At 35.8% G+C, this 20,090-nt stretch overlaps 1 protein-coding gene across 2 annotated transcripts; it reads left to right on the top strand.

Annotated features, from left to right (window-relative positions):
* The first annotated feature begins 1,855 nt into the window (after positions 1–1,855).
* Positions 1,856–18,024, top strand: Yps (ypsilon schachtel). Of its 2 annotated transcripts, XM_070297771.1 has the most exons (7): positions 1,856–2,020; positions 4,000–4,063; positions 8,588–8,621; positions 8,709–8,970; positions 9,052–9,368; positions 11,051–11,113; positions 11,443–18,024. In XM_070297771.1, the coding sequence occupies exons 1-7, from the start codon at positions 1,960–1,962 to the stop codon at positions 11,485–11,487; spliced, it is 846 nt and encodes a 281-aa protein (XP_070153872.1). In that variant the 5' UTR covers positions 1,856–1,959; the 3' UTR covers positions 11,488–18,024. The 2 variants fall into 2 exon arrangements, with proteins under 2 accessions (XP_070153872.1, XP_070153873.1); XM_070297772.1 differs by lacking the exon at positions 11,051–11,113.
* Positions 18,025–20,090: the final 2,066 nt, after the last annotated feature.

The raw sequence follows: 20,090 nt of genomic DNA, 5'->3' as shown, positions 1-20,090 counted from the left end.
CAAATTTATTCATCTGTACATTTGTAATTAATGAATAATGGAATAGTTGCATAGACAATTTTTAAGTCGTCTTAATAGTTTGAACAGTCTGATAAAATCTATCATTATGTTTTTCTTGTTTTATATTTATATCAATTTACATCTAAAGTTTCATTGATAGATACTACATTTTTTCCTCAATATACGTAACTCATAACTCATATATACGACATTCTTATTATTTTCATGTATGTTAATATATCTATGCGTTTATCTTGTTATTCCTAGGCATATAATACTTTTTATCCTATAGAAAGTTTTGTATTGTTACAAGTATATCTTATATCGTATTGTTAGCTGTATCTCTAAAAAAATACAACTTATAATTTATGTAATAGAAATTTGACGTTTGCTATAAGCAACATACATCTCTTACCTTCCTAAATTTTTGTTGTGTTATTTGAAGAAATGACTGAAATTTGTGTGTAAGCATATGTTCTTTCGTTTATGTGAGAAAAATCTAATATATGATAATATTTAAATTCAAGTTCAACGAATAAGAAAAGTGTGTACGTGTGTATGTGGTGAAAACTTTTTATATAAAAAATTGAAATAAAATATATAAATTGTATTTCTTATTTATGACAGATTGATTACACCGCTTCAATAATAACTATTAATGATAATGTAATATTTCTATATATTTTTAATTTGTTCCAATGAGATGTATTTTCTACATGTGCATTTCTTATTTGATTGTACTATCATTGTCTTTTATCTACTTAACATGTATATATAATTAATGTCATGTGTCCTTACACATTAGTTAATATAAGATAAGACAAATTATTACAATTATATATGTAGCAAAAGCTTATAATTATATAGAATTGTAAATATATGTATCTTTCCTTCATTACTTCTTTTACATTAAATTCAAACTGTTTAAATAATTATAAATTTTAAAAGACTCTATGTTACTAATTAAAAATCGATATTATTCACTAAAGAAAGAGAGAGCTTGAACATAATTCAATCAACATACATTTCAAATAATTAAAATCATTATAGATTTCGTTCATTAATACAAGTTTGAAATGTTTCAGCACGAATACCATTATATTATTGATAATAATAATAATATTTATATATAATATGTATATATATATATATATATGAAAAATCTCATACTCTTTTATCAGATATAATGTATATACATTAGAAAGAGCACATGTGTTTATTTAAGTTAACATTATTAAAGTTTTTTTTTATTTTTCATGCTAGAAATACTAATTGTTATATGTATGTTTATTCCGAACTTTTTTTTTTTTTTTCTTTGTGAGCATGTTGATATATTAAAAAATTCTTGTTTCGTGCTATATACAATGTTTTCAATTTAAATATTTCGTTTCTATACATTTTCTATTTTCTATATATTTAAAAAAAAGAAAGAACAATTTATAAAGCTAACAATAAATCGGAATTTCTCTTTATTTCCATTCTTTTCAAATGGATACTTTTCTCTCATCTGACATTCTTCCTCCTATTGTTTACGAGAATTTAGAAATCATAAAATCTTCGTTTTTTTTTTCCATTTATCTTAAGATAAAGAATCACCCAAAGGTCATTTGAGCGAAAATATTTGAAAATTCGTTAAACTGAAAATGACGCATGTGTGAGTGTACGCGTGAAGGATCCGGTGACGGACGCAGCGACGCGCATGCGCGTCGCGCCTCGGCGATCTTCGGCGCCGCTCGAGGATCCTCGTGAAAGTTCGACGCGCGCGATTGGCCGACGCGCCGTCCGCTCGGCGGGGGACGGCGAATCAGCGGTCGCGTTACACGCCAGGCATGGTGTGTTTACCCGGTCGCCTGGAGGCACCTCCATTGCGACATCAGATAGGTATTAACATCATTACCAGACAGAAGGAAACATCTAGGTACGGACGTACTCGCGCGTCTCAATTCCACCTTTACCACCATGGGTGAGACCGAGAAACAGCCCGAACAACCCAAGGCTGTCCAGCAGAAGATGGTCATCGGTGAGTTGACGCGCTTGGCATTATTATCGCGCGCGGCGATTTTCCGCGCCGATAAACGCGACGAAAAAATTCCTCCGCCCGTAATGGCGTCCTCTCTCTCACCCTCGGCGGCGCTCACGTTCGAGAGAAGCGGCCATGTGGCCGGCGGCGGGAAGAAAAATCGCGCCGAGGTTCCCCATCGTCGAGTCTCTCCGGGTTGGACGCGTCGCGGACGAACAATCGCGTCGACGAGGCGACGCCGAGACACGGCCAAACGTCGTCCATTTTCCCATCAGCTGATGCTCGCTCGCGAATCTTCCCTCGTCCATCGATTTTCGCCGACATCGCGCGTCGCTCGTTCCTCGCCTCGTCGTATAACCTGGAAGAAAGAAAAAAAAATATCGCGGGTATCGTGAATCAACGTCGACGAAATCTTCCACGGAAGCGGGATCCATCGGGGCGATATCGATCTTTTTCCCTTCCGGAGTGACCACGCCGATCCGAGATATCCGGCGTCGCGCGCGCTCTCTCTCTCTCTCTCCCCACGTTTTCGTTACGTAAGCGCGTCGTAGCCGCGTGCTTTTTGTAGCCAGCGGATTACAATTGCGCCTTCAAACTCGCCGGATTCATCTCGCGAAATTATATCGAAAGTGCGTACGGAGAATTCTAATATATACGAGTGTAGGGAGAAATTTTGAAATTCGGACAACATTTTATCGCCCTTTGTTTCTCGAGAAAAAAAAAAAAAAAAAAAAAAAAAAAAAAAAAAAAATTAAATTCGAACGAGAATAATCAAAAATTAAAATCTAAATCGAAACCCCCGTTGGTTATTCGGAAAAAAAAAAAATCGTACAAATTTAATCTATTCCTCTAGAGAGTTTATGTAGAAAAAATGTAATATAAAAGTTTGAAAAATGTATAATCGCTAAAATTTATACTCGCAAATTTTATCTTTTTCGTATAATCAAAATTTATATTTTTTTAAATGGTATAGACGCCAGTTTTTTTAAATTGATATATATCTTGTAATGTGTTTTTAATTTAATTTAATTAATTCCTCAAGCGCTTAATTAATCTCAGCGTTATGTAAATTTTGTGTGAATATTATTTACGAACGCGAATAAAATTTTCATACGATTTTCAAGTCTGAGGAATTTCGCGGATAATCGCGTTGTATCTATCCGTTGTGACACTGATTTCGACCTTTGTTTGGGTTATACGGCTTCAAGGTCGTGTATAACTGTTATTAAGATAGTCTTATCATATATATATATATATATATATATTTGTAAATTTGCGACAAAAATAAATTCCGTTTAAGACTGATATATATATATATATATATATATATATCAGTCTTAAACGGAATTTATTTTTGTCGCAAATTTACAAATTTCAAACAGTTTGTCTAGTTTTCAGATGCAGAAACAAATTTACTTCAAAAAATTTAGATTATAATTGTAATTCTAATGACACAAGCCACTGTTCTTTTGAGAATTATTCATTTTGACACTATTTAGTATTTATTTAATTTTCTTCTCTATCTCTGTAAAAACATAACATGGCGTCGTTACATTTCGATTTACGAGCGATGATGTGTTGCAAGTAAATATATGATAAGTTCGTTCCGTTATAAATCGCGTTATATTTCCCTCTTCAAGGTCGCTTTCACAGTTTAATAATAATAAGTATGTATGTGTGCGATATTCCTGACTCAACGTATTTCTATTTCGCGCTCCCTTTAAATAATTCGAATAATCTCTCTTATAATTAAATTTCGTTCTCATCTTTTATTTATATATTATATTGTAATTTTAATCAATACAACGCACATATAAAGTGTAATATAAATATTTTAAAATCGTTTAACCAAAAAAAAAGGAAGAAAAAAAAATAATGATACTACACGAATTGAAGCACATTGTACGAAATTTTTCGTTATCAATTTATATATCCTCGCATGCTTAGCACTTGAATGATAAAGTTTTCTTTCATTTCAGCGAACAAAGTGACCGGGACTGTGAAATGGTTCAACGTCAAGAGTGGCTACGGTTTCATCAATAGGTCAGTCATCGTATTGTTTTATATTTTTCTTGCCCCCCCCCCCCACCCCCTTTTTTTTGTTTTGTTTTAATTATACTCAGCAACGCCCCGTCACTTTACGCAACACTAATACCCGTATTCATAGTCCGTCCTTGAGGAATAAGGATTCCTTGTTCCTCGTTCCACGTTTCATAAACTTTCCTTGACCGAACAAGGAATCTTTATTGGCTCCCTTATCTCAAGGAAGGTCACGAGCTTCCTCGAGGAGTGGATGCGACCTTTTTAGCAGACGATACGCAGAATATAACCAAATATAACCTCCAAAAGTTAGTTTCGTTACATTTGTGGTTTTGTGGTTATTTGTTGTCGCGCTCTCAAACTGAAAGTGTATAAAGGAAAAAGGGATAATGGACAATGAATTTTTAAATGATTCTGACGATGGATTTGAAGACGAAAATCCAGAGAATCGGATTCTGTGGCGGATTCCGAAAAGATACATTCGCGATCGGGAAAATCCCGTGGAATTTTTTGAAGATACGAAAAAGTTTTCATATGTATTATATGAAATTAGTTGCAGGCAGCATAAAACGGTGCTGCCTCCAGTCGGTCACTAAAAATCCCTAAAATATTCCTTCCTTCTGAAAGGGAGACTCGAGGTCCATCTATGAAACAAGGTGGCCTTGCAGATTCAAGGAATCCTTCATGAAGGCTTTCTCCGTCCTTAAAATAAGGAAGGACTATGAATACGGGTATAAATAATAGAATAGAGAATATATACATGTATTTATTTGTGTGGGTGTCCCTTGTAAGGATTAGTCATATACTATTTTAATTTGAACGCTCATTTTACGTTACTGTTGGCGTTGTATATTAACTGCTCCATCTTCCATTAATGCACACGCACATATATATATATATATATATATATATATATGTCTAATTATCTTTTTCGATGTGCAGTCTCTTATCCGTGAGAACTATGTCCCCATAATCGCATTTTTTTTTTCCACTTACATCACCGAATAAATTTTGTGATTTTCGTCACACGTCAAATTATTTAGGAAATATATATTAAATGGCTGATATTTAAGCGGTTATTTCTTGGGGAAAATATTAGCTCACGTGTTAAATCCTAATAGCCGGCTAGCACGCTCGTTGCTTCTGTAACAGTACGAGTCGGGTGGATTGATAACTCTCTCTCTCTCTCTCTCTCTCTCTTTTTTTTTTTTTTTTTAAAGATATTTTCACGCAACATAAAAAGACATTAATTTAACCGATAGATTCATTTAACATTTATAAATTTATTAAAGCATCATTTCTTTAAACATATTTGCTTTCTTAATGAACAAGACATTCCATTATCATCAACAATTCATTCAACAATATCAAACGCTCTGATCTTGTAATTTTTCCATTTGGAAATTAACGAACTCGTTAGTATACGTGCGAATTGATCCGCTTTTATCTTATCGCGCTACGAATGTAAAATTTAGAGAAACGCTTTCAAGACTAATTGATAACGATTTTAACGGATACGGGGGGGGGGAGGGGGGGAATAGCGGCCTCTCTCTAATATTAGGAAAATCGTCCCTCTCACCCCGCTACAGATTCGACCTGCAACCTCGACCTGGCACTCCGCCGTACGGAAAATAGACGCTTCATTCGGCACGTGCACGGTCCGTAGAGTCGGTTCCACGCTATTTCGAGGTCCCTCTATTCGTTCTGGCCGAGGGCCAGAAAAATTTCGCGCACGCTTTCGTAGAGGTGGAGAAGCGCTCCTGTTTTACCGCGTATTGTATACACGCGGAACTTTTGCACGCGGACAACGAAGCCTCTCGCGGGCGTTTCGCCCGATGGGAAATTATTTTACGTCGGGACGATTCGCAGAAAGGGGATCCAGGAGAATTCTCATGGAACTTTATGGGGTTCGGGAAGTTTTTTTTTTTTTTTTAAATTCTCCTTTCCATAATTTTGCTTTTATATTATAGGTAATAAGCCAAGCTGTAATTATACGTGTTTAAAATATATTACAAAAAAAAATATCTGTTTATATTATATATTCAATGTCTCAATGAAATATTGAATATTGCTGTAAATTTTCTTCGTTTTCATTTTTAGTAATAAAAAAATGAAAATGTTGTACAAGTAAAAGATTTTAGCGAAAGCTATTCAATTTTTTTTCGATATATTATGTAAGTCTAATACTTAAAAGTTAAGTGCCTTTGTGTTTTTCCTTCGTAAGAGGGAAAGATATTAGAAAACGCGTATAATAAAAGAAAAACTTATTTTAGAAAATTATATCGAAAAATCTTTAAAATATTGGAATTTTGGAACAGGAATACCTGGAAGATTAGGGGAATTTTTTCTTTTACAATATTTGAGTAGCACTGAGATCTTTTTCACTTTAGATTAGGACTCCGACATATAGGAGGGGGGCGAAAAACAGTCGATCGTTTCCAGGTACGAAATTTTTTAGCTTACCTGCTTGCGTTTGAGAATTCTCGAATGCACTTTCACCGACACTAACGCCGCGGTGTGTTGTATTGTAAAATATTTGAGAGAAGGCCGTTACGATACAACTATTTATAAATATAGAACGCTTTCGTCGGACTATCCTAGCGTTTGTCACGTTTAGTTGGATTTTCAGTTGTCCGTCTCCTGAAAAAATATAAAAATACGAGTAGCTAAATTTTTTTAATTTTTTTTTTATTTTTTTTTTATAATTCTTTATAATAGAGAAATGCATGATTGACAATGAAAATTTAATTTATACAAATTTTGATTTAAACTTTTTATATTTCACGTATGTATCTTTCTTACTTATTCAAATTTATTTACGGGAATAATTTTGTAATAAAAATATTTGATTTATTAAAAATAAAAAAATTAAGATTTATTAAAATTGTTATATAAAAAAATATAAAATTGTACTGATTACATAAAATTGCCTTGCAATGTTACGATGTAATATTAGAAATTGTAAGATATATAAAAAATTTTTCGTTGAGTGTCTAACAACAATTGATATTAGAAGCGAAAATTTATTCTTACTCGAAAATTATTCAGAGGCGTTCACGCGTTCACAAATTTGACAAATAATAAGTGAAGTAAGTAAAAAAAGAATCTCCGTATTTCTATAACAGAGTTCATCGAAAATTATTGTAATAGCCCGAGACGACGCGAATCCATTGTTCATTCGTCGTGCTCATCCCGATTTCGGTGGACTCGATTTACCACAATGGAAGAGCAACATTCCGTCTCGATACCCGTTGGATCATGCTCCATTCGGCATCGATACATGTTCCGAGACGTACATTAAAATACGATAATATAGATATTATAAAAGATTAATTTTTAGAGATAAAAAGTAAAAGTGTCATGCAAGTTAAAAATTTTCATTTTAACAAAAGCTTTTTTATTTATTTTTTTTTAATTTTTTTTATTTTAAGTATATACATTTGTAAATCTAGCATTTGAAACTTAAGTGACTTTGTATTTTTTCTTTGTATGAGTAAAAAACATTAGAAAACGCGCCAACAATAAAAACACTTATTTTAGAAAAATTACACTAAAAGATCTTTAAAATATTTTCTTTACCTGTATTTCTCTTTTTCATATCTATAATTTTGAACAAATATATCTGCAAGATCACGGAATTTTTTTTACAAGATTTGAGTAGACACCCTGTGATTGTATGTGTATAATAAAAAAATATAAGAAAAAATTGATTTGGATACAAGCGTGTTGCTCAATTTTTGGCCATTGTAATCTACAAATTTTTATTTGGAAATATCGATTTCCTTTAATTTGGTGATTTGGGAAAAAAAAAACTCTTTTATTTGTAATCTTCGCGCTCTCCATATGTACTTGATTCACCTTTTGTTAATCGCGTAACGGAGAGAGGGGAAAAGGGAGGGAGGGAGGGAGGTTTAGTTTGTAGCAGCTGGTATGCATTTGTGTACGGGCTTTTGTGTATTTCTCCCTTGATTGTGTGCGCGCAGTCAGGGGTTCGACGACCTTTCAACTCCATGCTTTGCTACGCAGCTTCATGGATCCCGATTACGTCCGCATGTTCGCGAATTCATGCGTGGGACATACATATTCGCGACGCACACGCGTACAACTTTGTAGAGAATGCGAATGAACGTATGTTTGCGCTGATCAAATCAAATTTCCATTATATGCCATGATACATACATAATAAACAGATAGACGTGATTATTCCGCTTTTCAACGATTTAATAAAGTCTGGGTTTTTTTTTTTTTTTTTTTTTTTTTTCCAAAGATATAAATTGCATACGCGGTTGGGGATTTAAATTTTAAATTGTTTGAAATATAATATTTTGATTTTTTCACTATTGCAAAATTAGTGAATTATAGAAATATAAGAAAAAAAAAATGATTTTTTTATATATATAAATTTAAAAATTTATAAAATTAATTAACTTTTGTATAAATATTTTGGATAATCAATTTTGATTTGCATTAAAAATATAATATAATACCGATTGTTTTTAATACAATTACTCGTCTCGATTGTTTCAGAAATGATACCAAGGAAGATGTATTCGTCCATCAGGTAAGCTTCTTCGCATCTTAAATTAATTACGATACTTTATTCTTAAAATATTACCGATGTATCTCACTGTTACAAATGTAATTACAGTCGGCAATCGTTAAAAATAATCCGAGGAAAGCCGTACGTAGCGTCGGAGATGGCGAGGTCGTGGAGTTCGACGTCGTCATCGGCGAGAAGGGTCACGAAGCCGCAAACGTCACCGGTCCAGCGGGTGAAGCAGTGAAGGGCTCGCCCTACGCCGCGGACAAGCGCCGCGGATATCGCGGTATCCATTGGGTGTATCCGAGACGCGGCAACGGTCGACCTCAGAATCGTAGACCACGTGAAGGCCAGGAAGGTTACGATCAAGGTATATAGACGAATCATTTCTATCTACATTTTCGCTTGTTTTTCAAGAGAAGATAACTTGTTCCTTCGGATATAAAATTAGGTGAGGGAAAGACCGGTGATGATGCGAATCCGACCGAGGGCCAGGCACCGCAGCAACAGCGTCGCTATAGGTTGCGGCGTCATTATGACGGTTATTATCGCGGAGGACGGCGTTCTGGGCCCGGTCCCACACAGCAGGGAGAGAATGCTGGCGAAGGTAGTGAACAAGTGGAAGGAAACGGCGAGGGTAATGCCCCGCCGCGCGGTGGCGGTCGTGGACGCGGGGGTCCGTCACGACGTTATTTCCGCCGCAATTTCCGCGGGGGAAGAGGTGGCGGTCCGCCACGACGTCCTCGCAGCCAGGATGGCCAGATGAGGGTTAGTATCCCTAACTTTCACAGTCATTCTAGCTTTCCCCGACATTATTATAACTGGTAACGCGAACAAAAGTATCGAATCACGCGCGTTTGTTTCATTTCAAAGTTATAAAATGTACATAGACATTCCAAAGTTGAAAAATGAAATGATATTTTGGTTTTGGAGAATGTTGTATCTTTTAATTAGATTCTTTATAGCGATAACATTCCTTCTTTATTATTAAGGCGTTTCGAGATAGATGATCTTGAAATTGTATATACATTCTCTGTATACTTTTCATCTGCAATCTATTTAAATAGTTTTGGTATATGTTATTATTTCTATTATACTAAACACATTTCACTTAAAGATTCACTATATCCTCGATTGCTTGCGCCTCAATGATATATATTGTCCCTTTATCATTTTTCTCCGACAGCGCAATGCTGTGCATTATTACACGGTAATTAATGGACTTGTAAATGCGCATTTCAACTTTGCATTTTTGGTATAGATAATGAATAAAGTTTTAAGTCTGAACTTAGTTGTTTAAATTCTGCACGGTGTAGTATCCTTCTTACCATAAAAAAAAAACTTGATAATACTGTCTATACAAAAACATTTTGTTTGGTTTAGATGCACTCTTTCATTCCTAGAAATTATGTTTATATATTTAGCGAGGATATATAGAGATTCTGTAATCTCCCTTCTCTTATGTAATAGACGATGCATTATTCACGCACGGAGTATATGTCCTGCGCTTTCCGTTTCACTTTGTGCACTTTGTACAAATAAAACAGAAATATCTTAGCTACCAACGAAATTTTCTGTAATCGTCAAAACCCTCGGATAGCTGTTGTAAAGATTAGATACATATTGTAAAAAAAAAAAAAAAAAAAAACATTAGGTGATCGACGACGGCGAAGCTATTGGCGAGAATGTCGATAATTCGCGAAGAAATCCACGACCACGTTACAGACGACGATTAATACGACGACCTCGTGCGACTTCGAGTCAACAGACAAACCGGGTAGAAAACTTGCCATCCTCGGGCACAAATCGCAAGTCCCCCCCCAATCCCACTTCCTCCTCCGTAACTTCCCTTCGATCACAAGTCATCGATATTCCTCCTGAATCTTATGATAAATCTATCAAGGTATTTTTAATTCTTCTCTTTCCTAACTCAAGACAATATAACTCGCGTAAATACATTTTCACTTCTTTAGGGATTTTTTACGAAAAATTATAAATGACGATTTTACGAATAAACTTAACACATTTGCATACAATTTCACAAACTACAGTGAAGATACGTCTACACGTCTTTATTGTAAAAAATAAAACGCTTGCTTTACGAAAATCTGCATCATCAACATTATTTTTATTAATTTTATCTATATATTACATCTGTAAATATCCATTTCTGTATCAACTGATTGCTTGTTGACATTTATTTTTTTCCTTCTATGCATTCGACAAGACGCTTTAAATACGAATTATAAGCAATAGTTCTACTATAAAACTTTGACAGTTGCGCGAAATATTGAAACGATAAATTATAATATTCGCGAGCTTTTATTTCCATTTGACATTTACGAAAGCTTTTAATTATGACTCTCCAAGCGCGCGATATCTATCGACGAATATAGAGCGGTAGCGCTTAGCACACACTGTTTGCACGTGTCTTTTTGTACTCTTTTCAGTCGGAGCAGAAGTCGGATGCACCTAAAGATTCAGATGCACCTGCCGCGGCCCCTGCTCCACAGGTAACGGCGCTTTATATTCTCTTCTTTTCTCAATCTTGCAGGAGCTCGTCTCGGTTACCACAATTCTTACGCACTTACACTTTCAAGCATTAGAGGTGTGATCGACAAAGTAAACGAGATTTATTTTTCTTGCGCTGTTTCTGGATTTTCTTACTTTTGTTCTCGTTATCTCCTACAAAGAATTGCATTTTTTCCTTACCTGCAGCATCGTAAAAAGAGATGTATGAAAGCAAAGATATATATTTTAACACGCGTTGCATAACTACTGCCATTATAACATATATAGTTGTCGCATTTGATTAATGTTCGTCGTATGTATATATTTGCAGGAGAGCCAACCGGTGCAAAACACCACCACCGAAAGTACCGCTTAACCGAGAGAGAATAACGCGCTACTACCGTAAGAGGACACTCCTTTTAATATATAACACCAACATCCGTTATACACTCAACAACAACTCAAATAACAACAAGTATAAAACAATTGCAAAAAAAAAAAAAAATCCAAAAAAAGAAAAAATAAAAAAAATTAAGAAATCAACAAACACTACTCCACACTCTCGCAAATTACAATTAAGATATGTACGGGGAAAATGCGAAGAATGCGTTGATTAAGAAGTGTGCGGCGAAATCAAATTCACCCCATGAGCGAAGTAAAACTTTTGTTTTTTTGTACTTTCGAAATTTTCACGCACAGCATATATAGTGTCGAAGAACCGATAGAGGCGCGAAAGGGAAATTCTTCGCGGCTCTAAACGCTTCTTTTAACTAAATGATTTAATCAAGAATAATTAAACCGCGTAATGATTACGTTATTGTACGACGGTTGATTAATCGAATAAGAATAAAATGAGACTAAAGCAGCGGAGAGAAAAGGGTAAAGCAATTACGGAGTACGGAGCGATGAATTCGAGCGCGGGCAAGAGATATATATTGTATACATATACTTTTGTTTTTTTGTTTTTTTTTGTGTATTTCTTGTTTCGTATATTACTTCTGATTTTTCTCCGGTAAAACGCATTACAAATCGTTTCATGTGCGATATTTGAGTTTATTGCTATATTTCCGCGAGTTTTCTTCACTTTTGACGATTTTTTCATGAAAGAAAAAAGAAAAATCGATTGATATTGAACGGAGTACCGCTCGAATTTTTGTCTGTCTCGAAATCATTCGTTCATTTTCGGCTTTGTATATCAAAATTGGGCGGACTACCGTATTGCTTTCGCTCTTTTGGGCGCAACTTTACCTTGCGTTGATCAATAAGCGTGTAGCGTAAATACAGTACAATTTTGAAGTACTCTCCTTAAATATGATGATGCGGTTGTGTCGAATCTAAATTTTCTTATACTTTATAAGCGATTTGTTACACGTAGAAACGATTATTGTAATAGCATTTATCTTGGCTTAATTTTTTATAATTGTCAATACAGGCCCCTGGCGGGTCCCGCGGTATACAATTAATTAGCGATTATTGTTTTGACTTTACGCATTATTGATTAATCGCGAATTAGGGCGAGAAAGTTTGTGAGATTTCCCGCCTACTCCGAGATACATTCATATCCGATAATGCGAATAATATTTAGGATAGGGCCAACAAGGAGAATGATGATAAGACAGTATTTGCAGTGAGTCGTTGAGAGAAAAACAATTTTTGGTCGCACTTTGATGCTTGCAACCTGGAAAAGATTTGCTTCATGATATCTCACAAACTTTCGCGTCCAGAGCGTGAGTAAATCGTCCGGTCGTTTCTAGAATTGACATCGGTCGACTATGCACCGGGCAAATCGTTTTTTACTAAACCACTGAACGTTTGCCTATGCGGCAATCGACTCGATTTGACATTTCGAAACAAGAGCCGGGCGTATCACACACATCGGCTTGATTGACAATACGGATAACGTAGACTGTCATTAAAGTACGAAAGAGAGAGAGAGAATAAGAGAGAGAGAGAAAACATACTTTATATAATTTTGCATGAAAATAATTTTTAAAATTTTAGTTTGTAGTATCGTCGACGGATAATAAAAGAAATATATACGTCTACTTTCTGTAAAAAGAAAAAAAAACAAAATTATCTTTATATTTGACGAAATTTTCTATTTGATTTGTATTTCTTTTCCATTTAAAGTCTATATCCAGGCGACACACATCCGCGAGATATCACGGAGATGTATAAGAAGAGATAGACATCTTTGAAACGTCTTTGTGTCATTTGGATATAGCTTACCGATATCATATGGTGTTATTGTTTCCGTCGTCTGTGCTCGTCAAAAACTCTATCAGTGTCGCACAAAATATATTCGCGATACGAATGATCTCGAATATGAATATACATATTAACGAATGTATTAGCGTATATAAAATATATACACAGAATATATATACATATTTTCGTACAAGAAATGTATGAACGTGCATTTTTTATACACGTCAATGCATTGAACGACAAATAGGTATTCAAAATCCTTATATATTCGCGAATATATTTTGCTCAATACTTTCCACTGACACGCAGTAGCCGTATTCTGCCTAGGCGCCAGCAGACTAATTCCGCCCAAGATTATTATCTTATACATCACGATGATCGTTTTTAATTGTTTCACATTATCCTATCGTATCCCGTTTGTCAAGTAGCGCTTTGCCAGGCCGCAACCCAAGTGTGTCTTCGTAAAATTGCATAATATCTCTGTTTGTGTAGCAAAAAATCGAAAAATTGAATATTCGAAAAATATTGAAACACATCCGATTTGATTTAGGATAAGCGAAGCGGTTTAAGGGAGTTAATAAGACGAGAAGAGGAAATAGTGCGTGTGCGTGAGTGTGGTGCCAAGTGGAGAGAGATAAACGCGCGCTTACGTTACGCGGACGTGCTCGCGTTATTTACATTTTTACAACCGTAGAGAAAAAAAAAAAAAATATATATATATATATAAGCGAAGCAATCTTGATCGAGAATGTCGATTCCGCATCGATGGTCGCCGAAAATATTTTTTATTCGATCCCGTATAAGAGGGAACCCAGCGGACACGAGATATGTTATATCGATCGACACGTACGTGTCGTCCCTCGCGTTTTTTCGCTTTTCTATTAAACTGCAATCCGCGTCCGTTGGGGCAAAATCGTGCGGCGACTCTTCGGGCCCGCGTTTTGTTTAACGTAATCACCCTCCGTTGTCTAACGTAACCGCGCGTTCCCACGAAAAAAAAAACACGGTAGAATGAAATAAAAAGAAAAAAAAACTACAAAAGAATCCACACAAGAGAGACCGGCCTCTCGAGACACAGCGGAGAGAGAGGCGCGAAACAAACAAAAACTTGAAGCGAGCGCGCCGAGCTGGCACGTGATTGTAACTGCAAAAAAAGAACAATGCATGTGTTAACAGTGAATATCAGAGTTAAAGCGACAAAAGTCGTAAACTAAAAAAAAAAGAAAGAAACAGAATAACGACGAGAATTTCCAGCAATTAAACTTATACGCGGTAAAAAAAAAGAACGGTATTTAAGATTGCAATCGAGAAAAAAAATCTCTCGTACAGTTTGTGCTTCGTCGTTCGGATTATCGCTGTCGTCGAAACATTTTTTTCGGCGCAGCAGCCGCCAGTCAATCGCGATTGCTCGTGAAAAGCGTGTATACATCATATTCGTTACATAAGTTGAAAAAGACACAAGCTTACGATCGGGGAAAAGTAGCGGAATTTTGCACGAGATACAATCTCCATAAGCCGGTTCTTTGTATGTCAAATAACTTCTCCTCGATCATCGAGATTATTTGACATACGAAGTGTCCGATCGTATGTAGATTGCTCTTTTGAAAATTCACTGTCCTTCGAATATAATATTTGCGAATTAATGACCATGTATTGTGTCGCCAAATTTCGCGATTGTCATTGGCGTTTTTCGGTTCTCTCCTCTCGCCGAAAAAAAAAGTTTAAAGGCCATTGTAAGGCCGTAAGCAAAACAACCAGTCACAGTTAAACTTTCTTATTACGTTATTAGAATGCTTGATTGTGATTGGTTATGATTTGCCTTTGACCTTACGATTACGATTAAAATTTTGTCACGTGCAATGGCCTTAACTTACCGCCTATCGGGAAAAGATAACGAAAAAAATTGATCCTCAGGAAGAATTTTCGGGAAAGAAGGGGAAGATTGGTCATGCGCTCCCTTTTCGCTCGAAATTTCCGTCGTGCATTCACGTCGCGTGTCTACCGAAGAAAATAATCGCAATAAAAGAGGATATCACGTCGTGATAGTCAATTAGATCCGATTCGGGTTTCACGCGAGTAAAGGCGATACTCGAGTTATATATTAGGTTGAGTAAAAAGACATTGCGTATTTTTTGTATGTTTTTCAAAGTCATTTATTTATATAAAGAACAAAGATCAATCAATGATATATTTTCCGTTTTGTTCGATGACCTTTTGCCATCTTTCGGTGAGCTTCATAATTCCCCGTTCGTAGGAGGACCTGTCTTTATTGGCGAATAATTGAACAAGGTGCTGATTTACCGCCTCATCTGAATTTAACGTTATTCCACGCAAGGAGCTTTGAAGAGAGCGAAACAAGTGGAAATCTGACGGCGCAAGGTCAAGCGAGTATGCTGGGTGGGGCAACACATCCCATCCAAGCTCCAATAATTTTTGACGGGTCGCCAAAGATATGTGTGGTCTCGCGTTGTCGTGATGGAACACAACTCCTTTACGATTGACGAGCTCCGGACGTTTCTGGATGAGAGATTCGTTCAAACTGTCCAATTGCCGACAGTACACATCCGAATTGATTGTTCGGTTCCTTGGTAGGAGCTCAAAAAACCATACCCTTCCAATCCCACCACACTAAGAGCATAACCTTCCTCTGATGAAGTTCTGCTTTTGAAGTCGTTTGAGGCGAATCATCACGTCGGGACCAAGACCGTTTGCGTTCCACATTGTTGTAAACAATCCACTTCTCATCACCAGTTATTATTCGTTTAAAAAAAGGATCGTTTTCTTCACGTTTCATGAGCATATCGCAGATGTTTATACGCGCCGTCAAATGAACTTCTTTGAGTTCATGAGGAATCCAAATATCGAGCTTGCTTACGTATCTCAACTTCTTTAGGTGGACGTGAACACTTTTTTGACTGATCTTCAATGTTTCTGCAATCTCTCGTGTCGTGTAACGTGGGTTTGTCTTGATCAATGCCTTTATTTTGTCGTCATCAACCTCGGTGGGCCTTCCTGACCGAGGAGCATCTTTGAGATCAAAATCACCAGCGCGGAATTTCTTGAACCAGTTTTAGCACTGACGTTCTTGTAGAGCATCGTCACCGTAAACTTTACGCAATTTTTCACAAGCTTGACGCGCGTTCTTCCCTTTACGGAAGTAAAACAGTAAAATATGGCGAAAATGCACAGTTTGGTCTCCCATCTTCAACTTGTTGTAAAATCTCCAAAACTCAACCAAATCGCTCAATTTTTTTTTAGAATGAAGCTTTAACCGTCAGATGTTAAACGATATATGACAAACATATGTGTGAATGACTAGTACTGCCAAAACTGAACTAATGCCATCTGTTGCAAAAATACGCAATGACTTTTTACTCAACCCAAAACTGGTTCAAGAAATTCCGCGCTGGTTTTGATCTCAAAGATGCTCCACGGTCAGGAAGGCCCACTGAGGTTGATGACGACAAAATAAAGGCATTGATCAAGTCAAATCCACGTTACACGACACAAAAGATTGCAGAAACATTGAAGATCAGTCAAAAAAGTGTTCACGTCCATCTAAAGAAGCTGGGATACGTAAGCAAGCTCGATATTTGGATTCCTCATGAACTCAAAGAAGTTCATTTGACGGCGCGTATAAACATCTGCGATATGCTCATGAAACGTGAAGAAAACGATCCTTTTTTGAAACGAATGATAACTGGTGATGAGAAGTGGATTGTTTACAACAATGTGGAACGCAAACGGTCTTGATCCCGACGTGATGATTCGCCTCAAACGACTTCAAAAGCAGAACTTCATCAGAGGAAGGTTATGCTCTCAGTATGGTGGGATTGGAAGGGTGTGGTGTTTTTTGAGCTCCTACCAAGGAACCGAACAATCAATTCGGATGTGTACTGTCGACAATTGGACAGTTTGAACGAATCTCTCATCCAGAAACGTCCGGAGCTCGTCAATCGTAAAGGAGTTGTGTTCCATCACGACAACGCGAGACCACACACCTCTTTAGCGACCCGTCAAAAATTATTGGAGCTTGGATGTGTTGCTCCACCCAGCATACTCGCCTGACCTTGCGCCGTCAGACTTCCACTTGTTTCGCTCTCTTCAAACCTCCTTGCGTGGAATAACGTTAAATTCAGATGAGGCGGTAAATCAGCACCTTGTTCAGTTTTTCGCCAATAAAGACAGGTCCTTCTACGAACGGGGAATTATGAAGCTCACCGAAAGATGGCAAAGGTCATCGAATAAAACGGAAAATATATCATTGATTGATCTTTGTTCTTTATATAAATAAATAACTTTGAAAAACATACAAAAACTACGCAATGACTTTTTACTCAACCCAATATATATGTATGGCGATGTGGACGAAAAATAGAAAAGGTGTAAAAAACAGGGGAAAAAAGAACCGAAATCCCGATCGAGGAGACGTTCAACTTTCGAGAGACAAAAAGAAAGAAAAAAAAGAAGAGAAAATCTATCAAAAGACCTCGACGAACACTGGATGCGTCGTCGTCGTCCGAGCGTGTCCCCGAGTATAACAGTCGTCCGTCGACTGTCCTTCCTCTACACACAATGAATTTTGTACCGAAACATGAAGCTCTAAATGCTAATTTCATACACGGAATTTAATTTTTTCACGCGGAACATGTGCATTATAAAAAATAAATCTACCAAAAAAATTGCAAAAGTCAATGGAACAAAATATGAGTTTTGTTTTATCTCACACTTCCCTGTTTACTCCCATGTTTATCTTATCTCTTATCGAGTATCATCATTGTACGAGATAAATTTACGAGAATAATTCAATATTGTAAAAATATTAACATAGAATTTATAATTTTATTTAAAAATAATTATGATTGATTGAGTTGAATGAAATAAAAATAATACGAGCCGATAAAGAAGCGAAATTTTAAATTAAATTAATAATCGAAATGCGTGTAAATATTTTAATGAAATTTTTTCCGTAAAAAATTATCCGTATTAATTTATCTCAATATTTACCTAAATATTGTAAATTTGCTACCGAGTATGAATCACATATTTAATCTTTGCCATTTATCTTCCGTTTACGGGTAGGAACTTCTGAGGTAATAAAATTTGTGAATTCTTCTCTCGATGGACTTGTACATACTTACATTTCGTACACGCATAATTTCACGCGACGAAGTTGAACGGAGCCGAGAGAGAGACGTTATTGGTATAATGCATTCCTGTCATGGGGAATTTCCAACAATACCAGCATTACAGCGGCATTTAATCACTTTTCGCGAGGTATATAAATTAATTTTCCGTCGTTAATCTCTCTTGCAGCAACGATCAGCAATAACTGTACCTGGCACCATAATTGACACAACGGATTCGCCTCTAATATTACGGATTTATCATTATAAATCATAAATTACACGGGTCGCGCATCGAGCGACGCTCGAATATAATTTAACGATACGTTTAAATTTTTTATTTATCTGCAGCGAAATGCATTACCTGAGATACGCCGCTTTTGATATCGGAACCTGTTTTTAAATTTGCAGAAACTTTTCGCGTTAAAATTGCAGGATTTCGTCCCGGAAAATCTTTGTATCGATATTCATATAGAAGAATGTTTAAGGATGTTTTAGCTGTACAATAATAGCAAAAAATTATCAAAATTTAAAAAGAAATATATTTTTCACGTTTCCCAGACAGCACAAGAATGTTCTTAGGACGTCCAAAGAGCATCCAGGACATATATGTACGATATCCTGAGAATATCCCATTTTAATCCTCGGATCTCCTCTGAATGTCCTGAGGAAGAATAAATGATAGCCGAATACTAACCTCTGGAGAATCCAGGGAGATCCTGTGGAACATCCTAAGGATTTCTATATTCTATATTTTCTAAATAATCCAATATTTGAATTCCCTATATTGGGATTGCATCAGAAATTAAACTGATAAAAAATAATTACATTTGTAATTTTCTGTTAGTTGCTCTTTGCAAGCTTTATATAATTCTCATGACCAAATCTCAAATACGAGTTTGCGCGTCGCATAGCGGTAAACAAATGAACTAGCGGTTGAATACTACAATATTTTTTGTAAAGTTTCTGAAATATTGCGGACAGTAACATCTCATGAAATATTAAATAAATAATAATTTTGGATATATGAAAATGTGGGCATCAAATTCAATTATTAATATTAAACGAAATTAATGTTAACAATTAATTGCATATGTATATGTCCTCTGGAAATTCAAAAGACATCCAATATAATAGACAGGGCAGATATATCCTACAGACATCCAGGGGTTATTACTTACCATTAATACTTATTATAATACTTAAGATTTCTAAATTATATTAAATAGCCGACACAACTAAAAATAATTATGCATATTAAATTTTTATAAATATATTTATAATAATATCTTAAAACATCCTACAAATGTCTTGAACCGTCCTGGACATATTCAAGATGATCCTGAGAATGTTTTGTGCTGTCTGGATTATACTGTTTGAAAAATCAAATAAATAAATCCGGATTCTAAAAGTAATTGAAGTATCACAAAATAATATGGTCTTCGTAAAAGAAAATGGTTAATTAATATTTTTCCTAATTTATGACAAAAACTTTTGATCGTGAATATCCCCTAAAATCAACTACAAGAAACAAAAAAAAACGAGTACTCTGCGTTGATACCACTGAGAGAGAGAGAGAGAGAGAGAGAGAGAGAGAGAGAGAGAGAGAGAGAGAGAGAAGTACTCTGCGTTGATACCACTGCTT

Source organism: Polyergus mexicanus, unplaced genomic scaffold (genome assembly GCF_030449975.1).
Source record: "Polyergus mexicanus isolate NDT 795.1 unplaced genomic scaffold, iyPolMexi1.0 SCAF_6, whole genome shotgun sequence".
Lineage (NCBI taxonomy): Eukaryota > Metazoa > Arthropoda > Insecta > Hymenoptera > Formicidae > Polyergus > Polyergus mexicanus.
The sequence above is the reverse complement of the archived record's forward strand: the minus strand, read 5'-3'. Positions and strand labels throughout refer to the sequence as shown.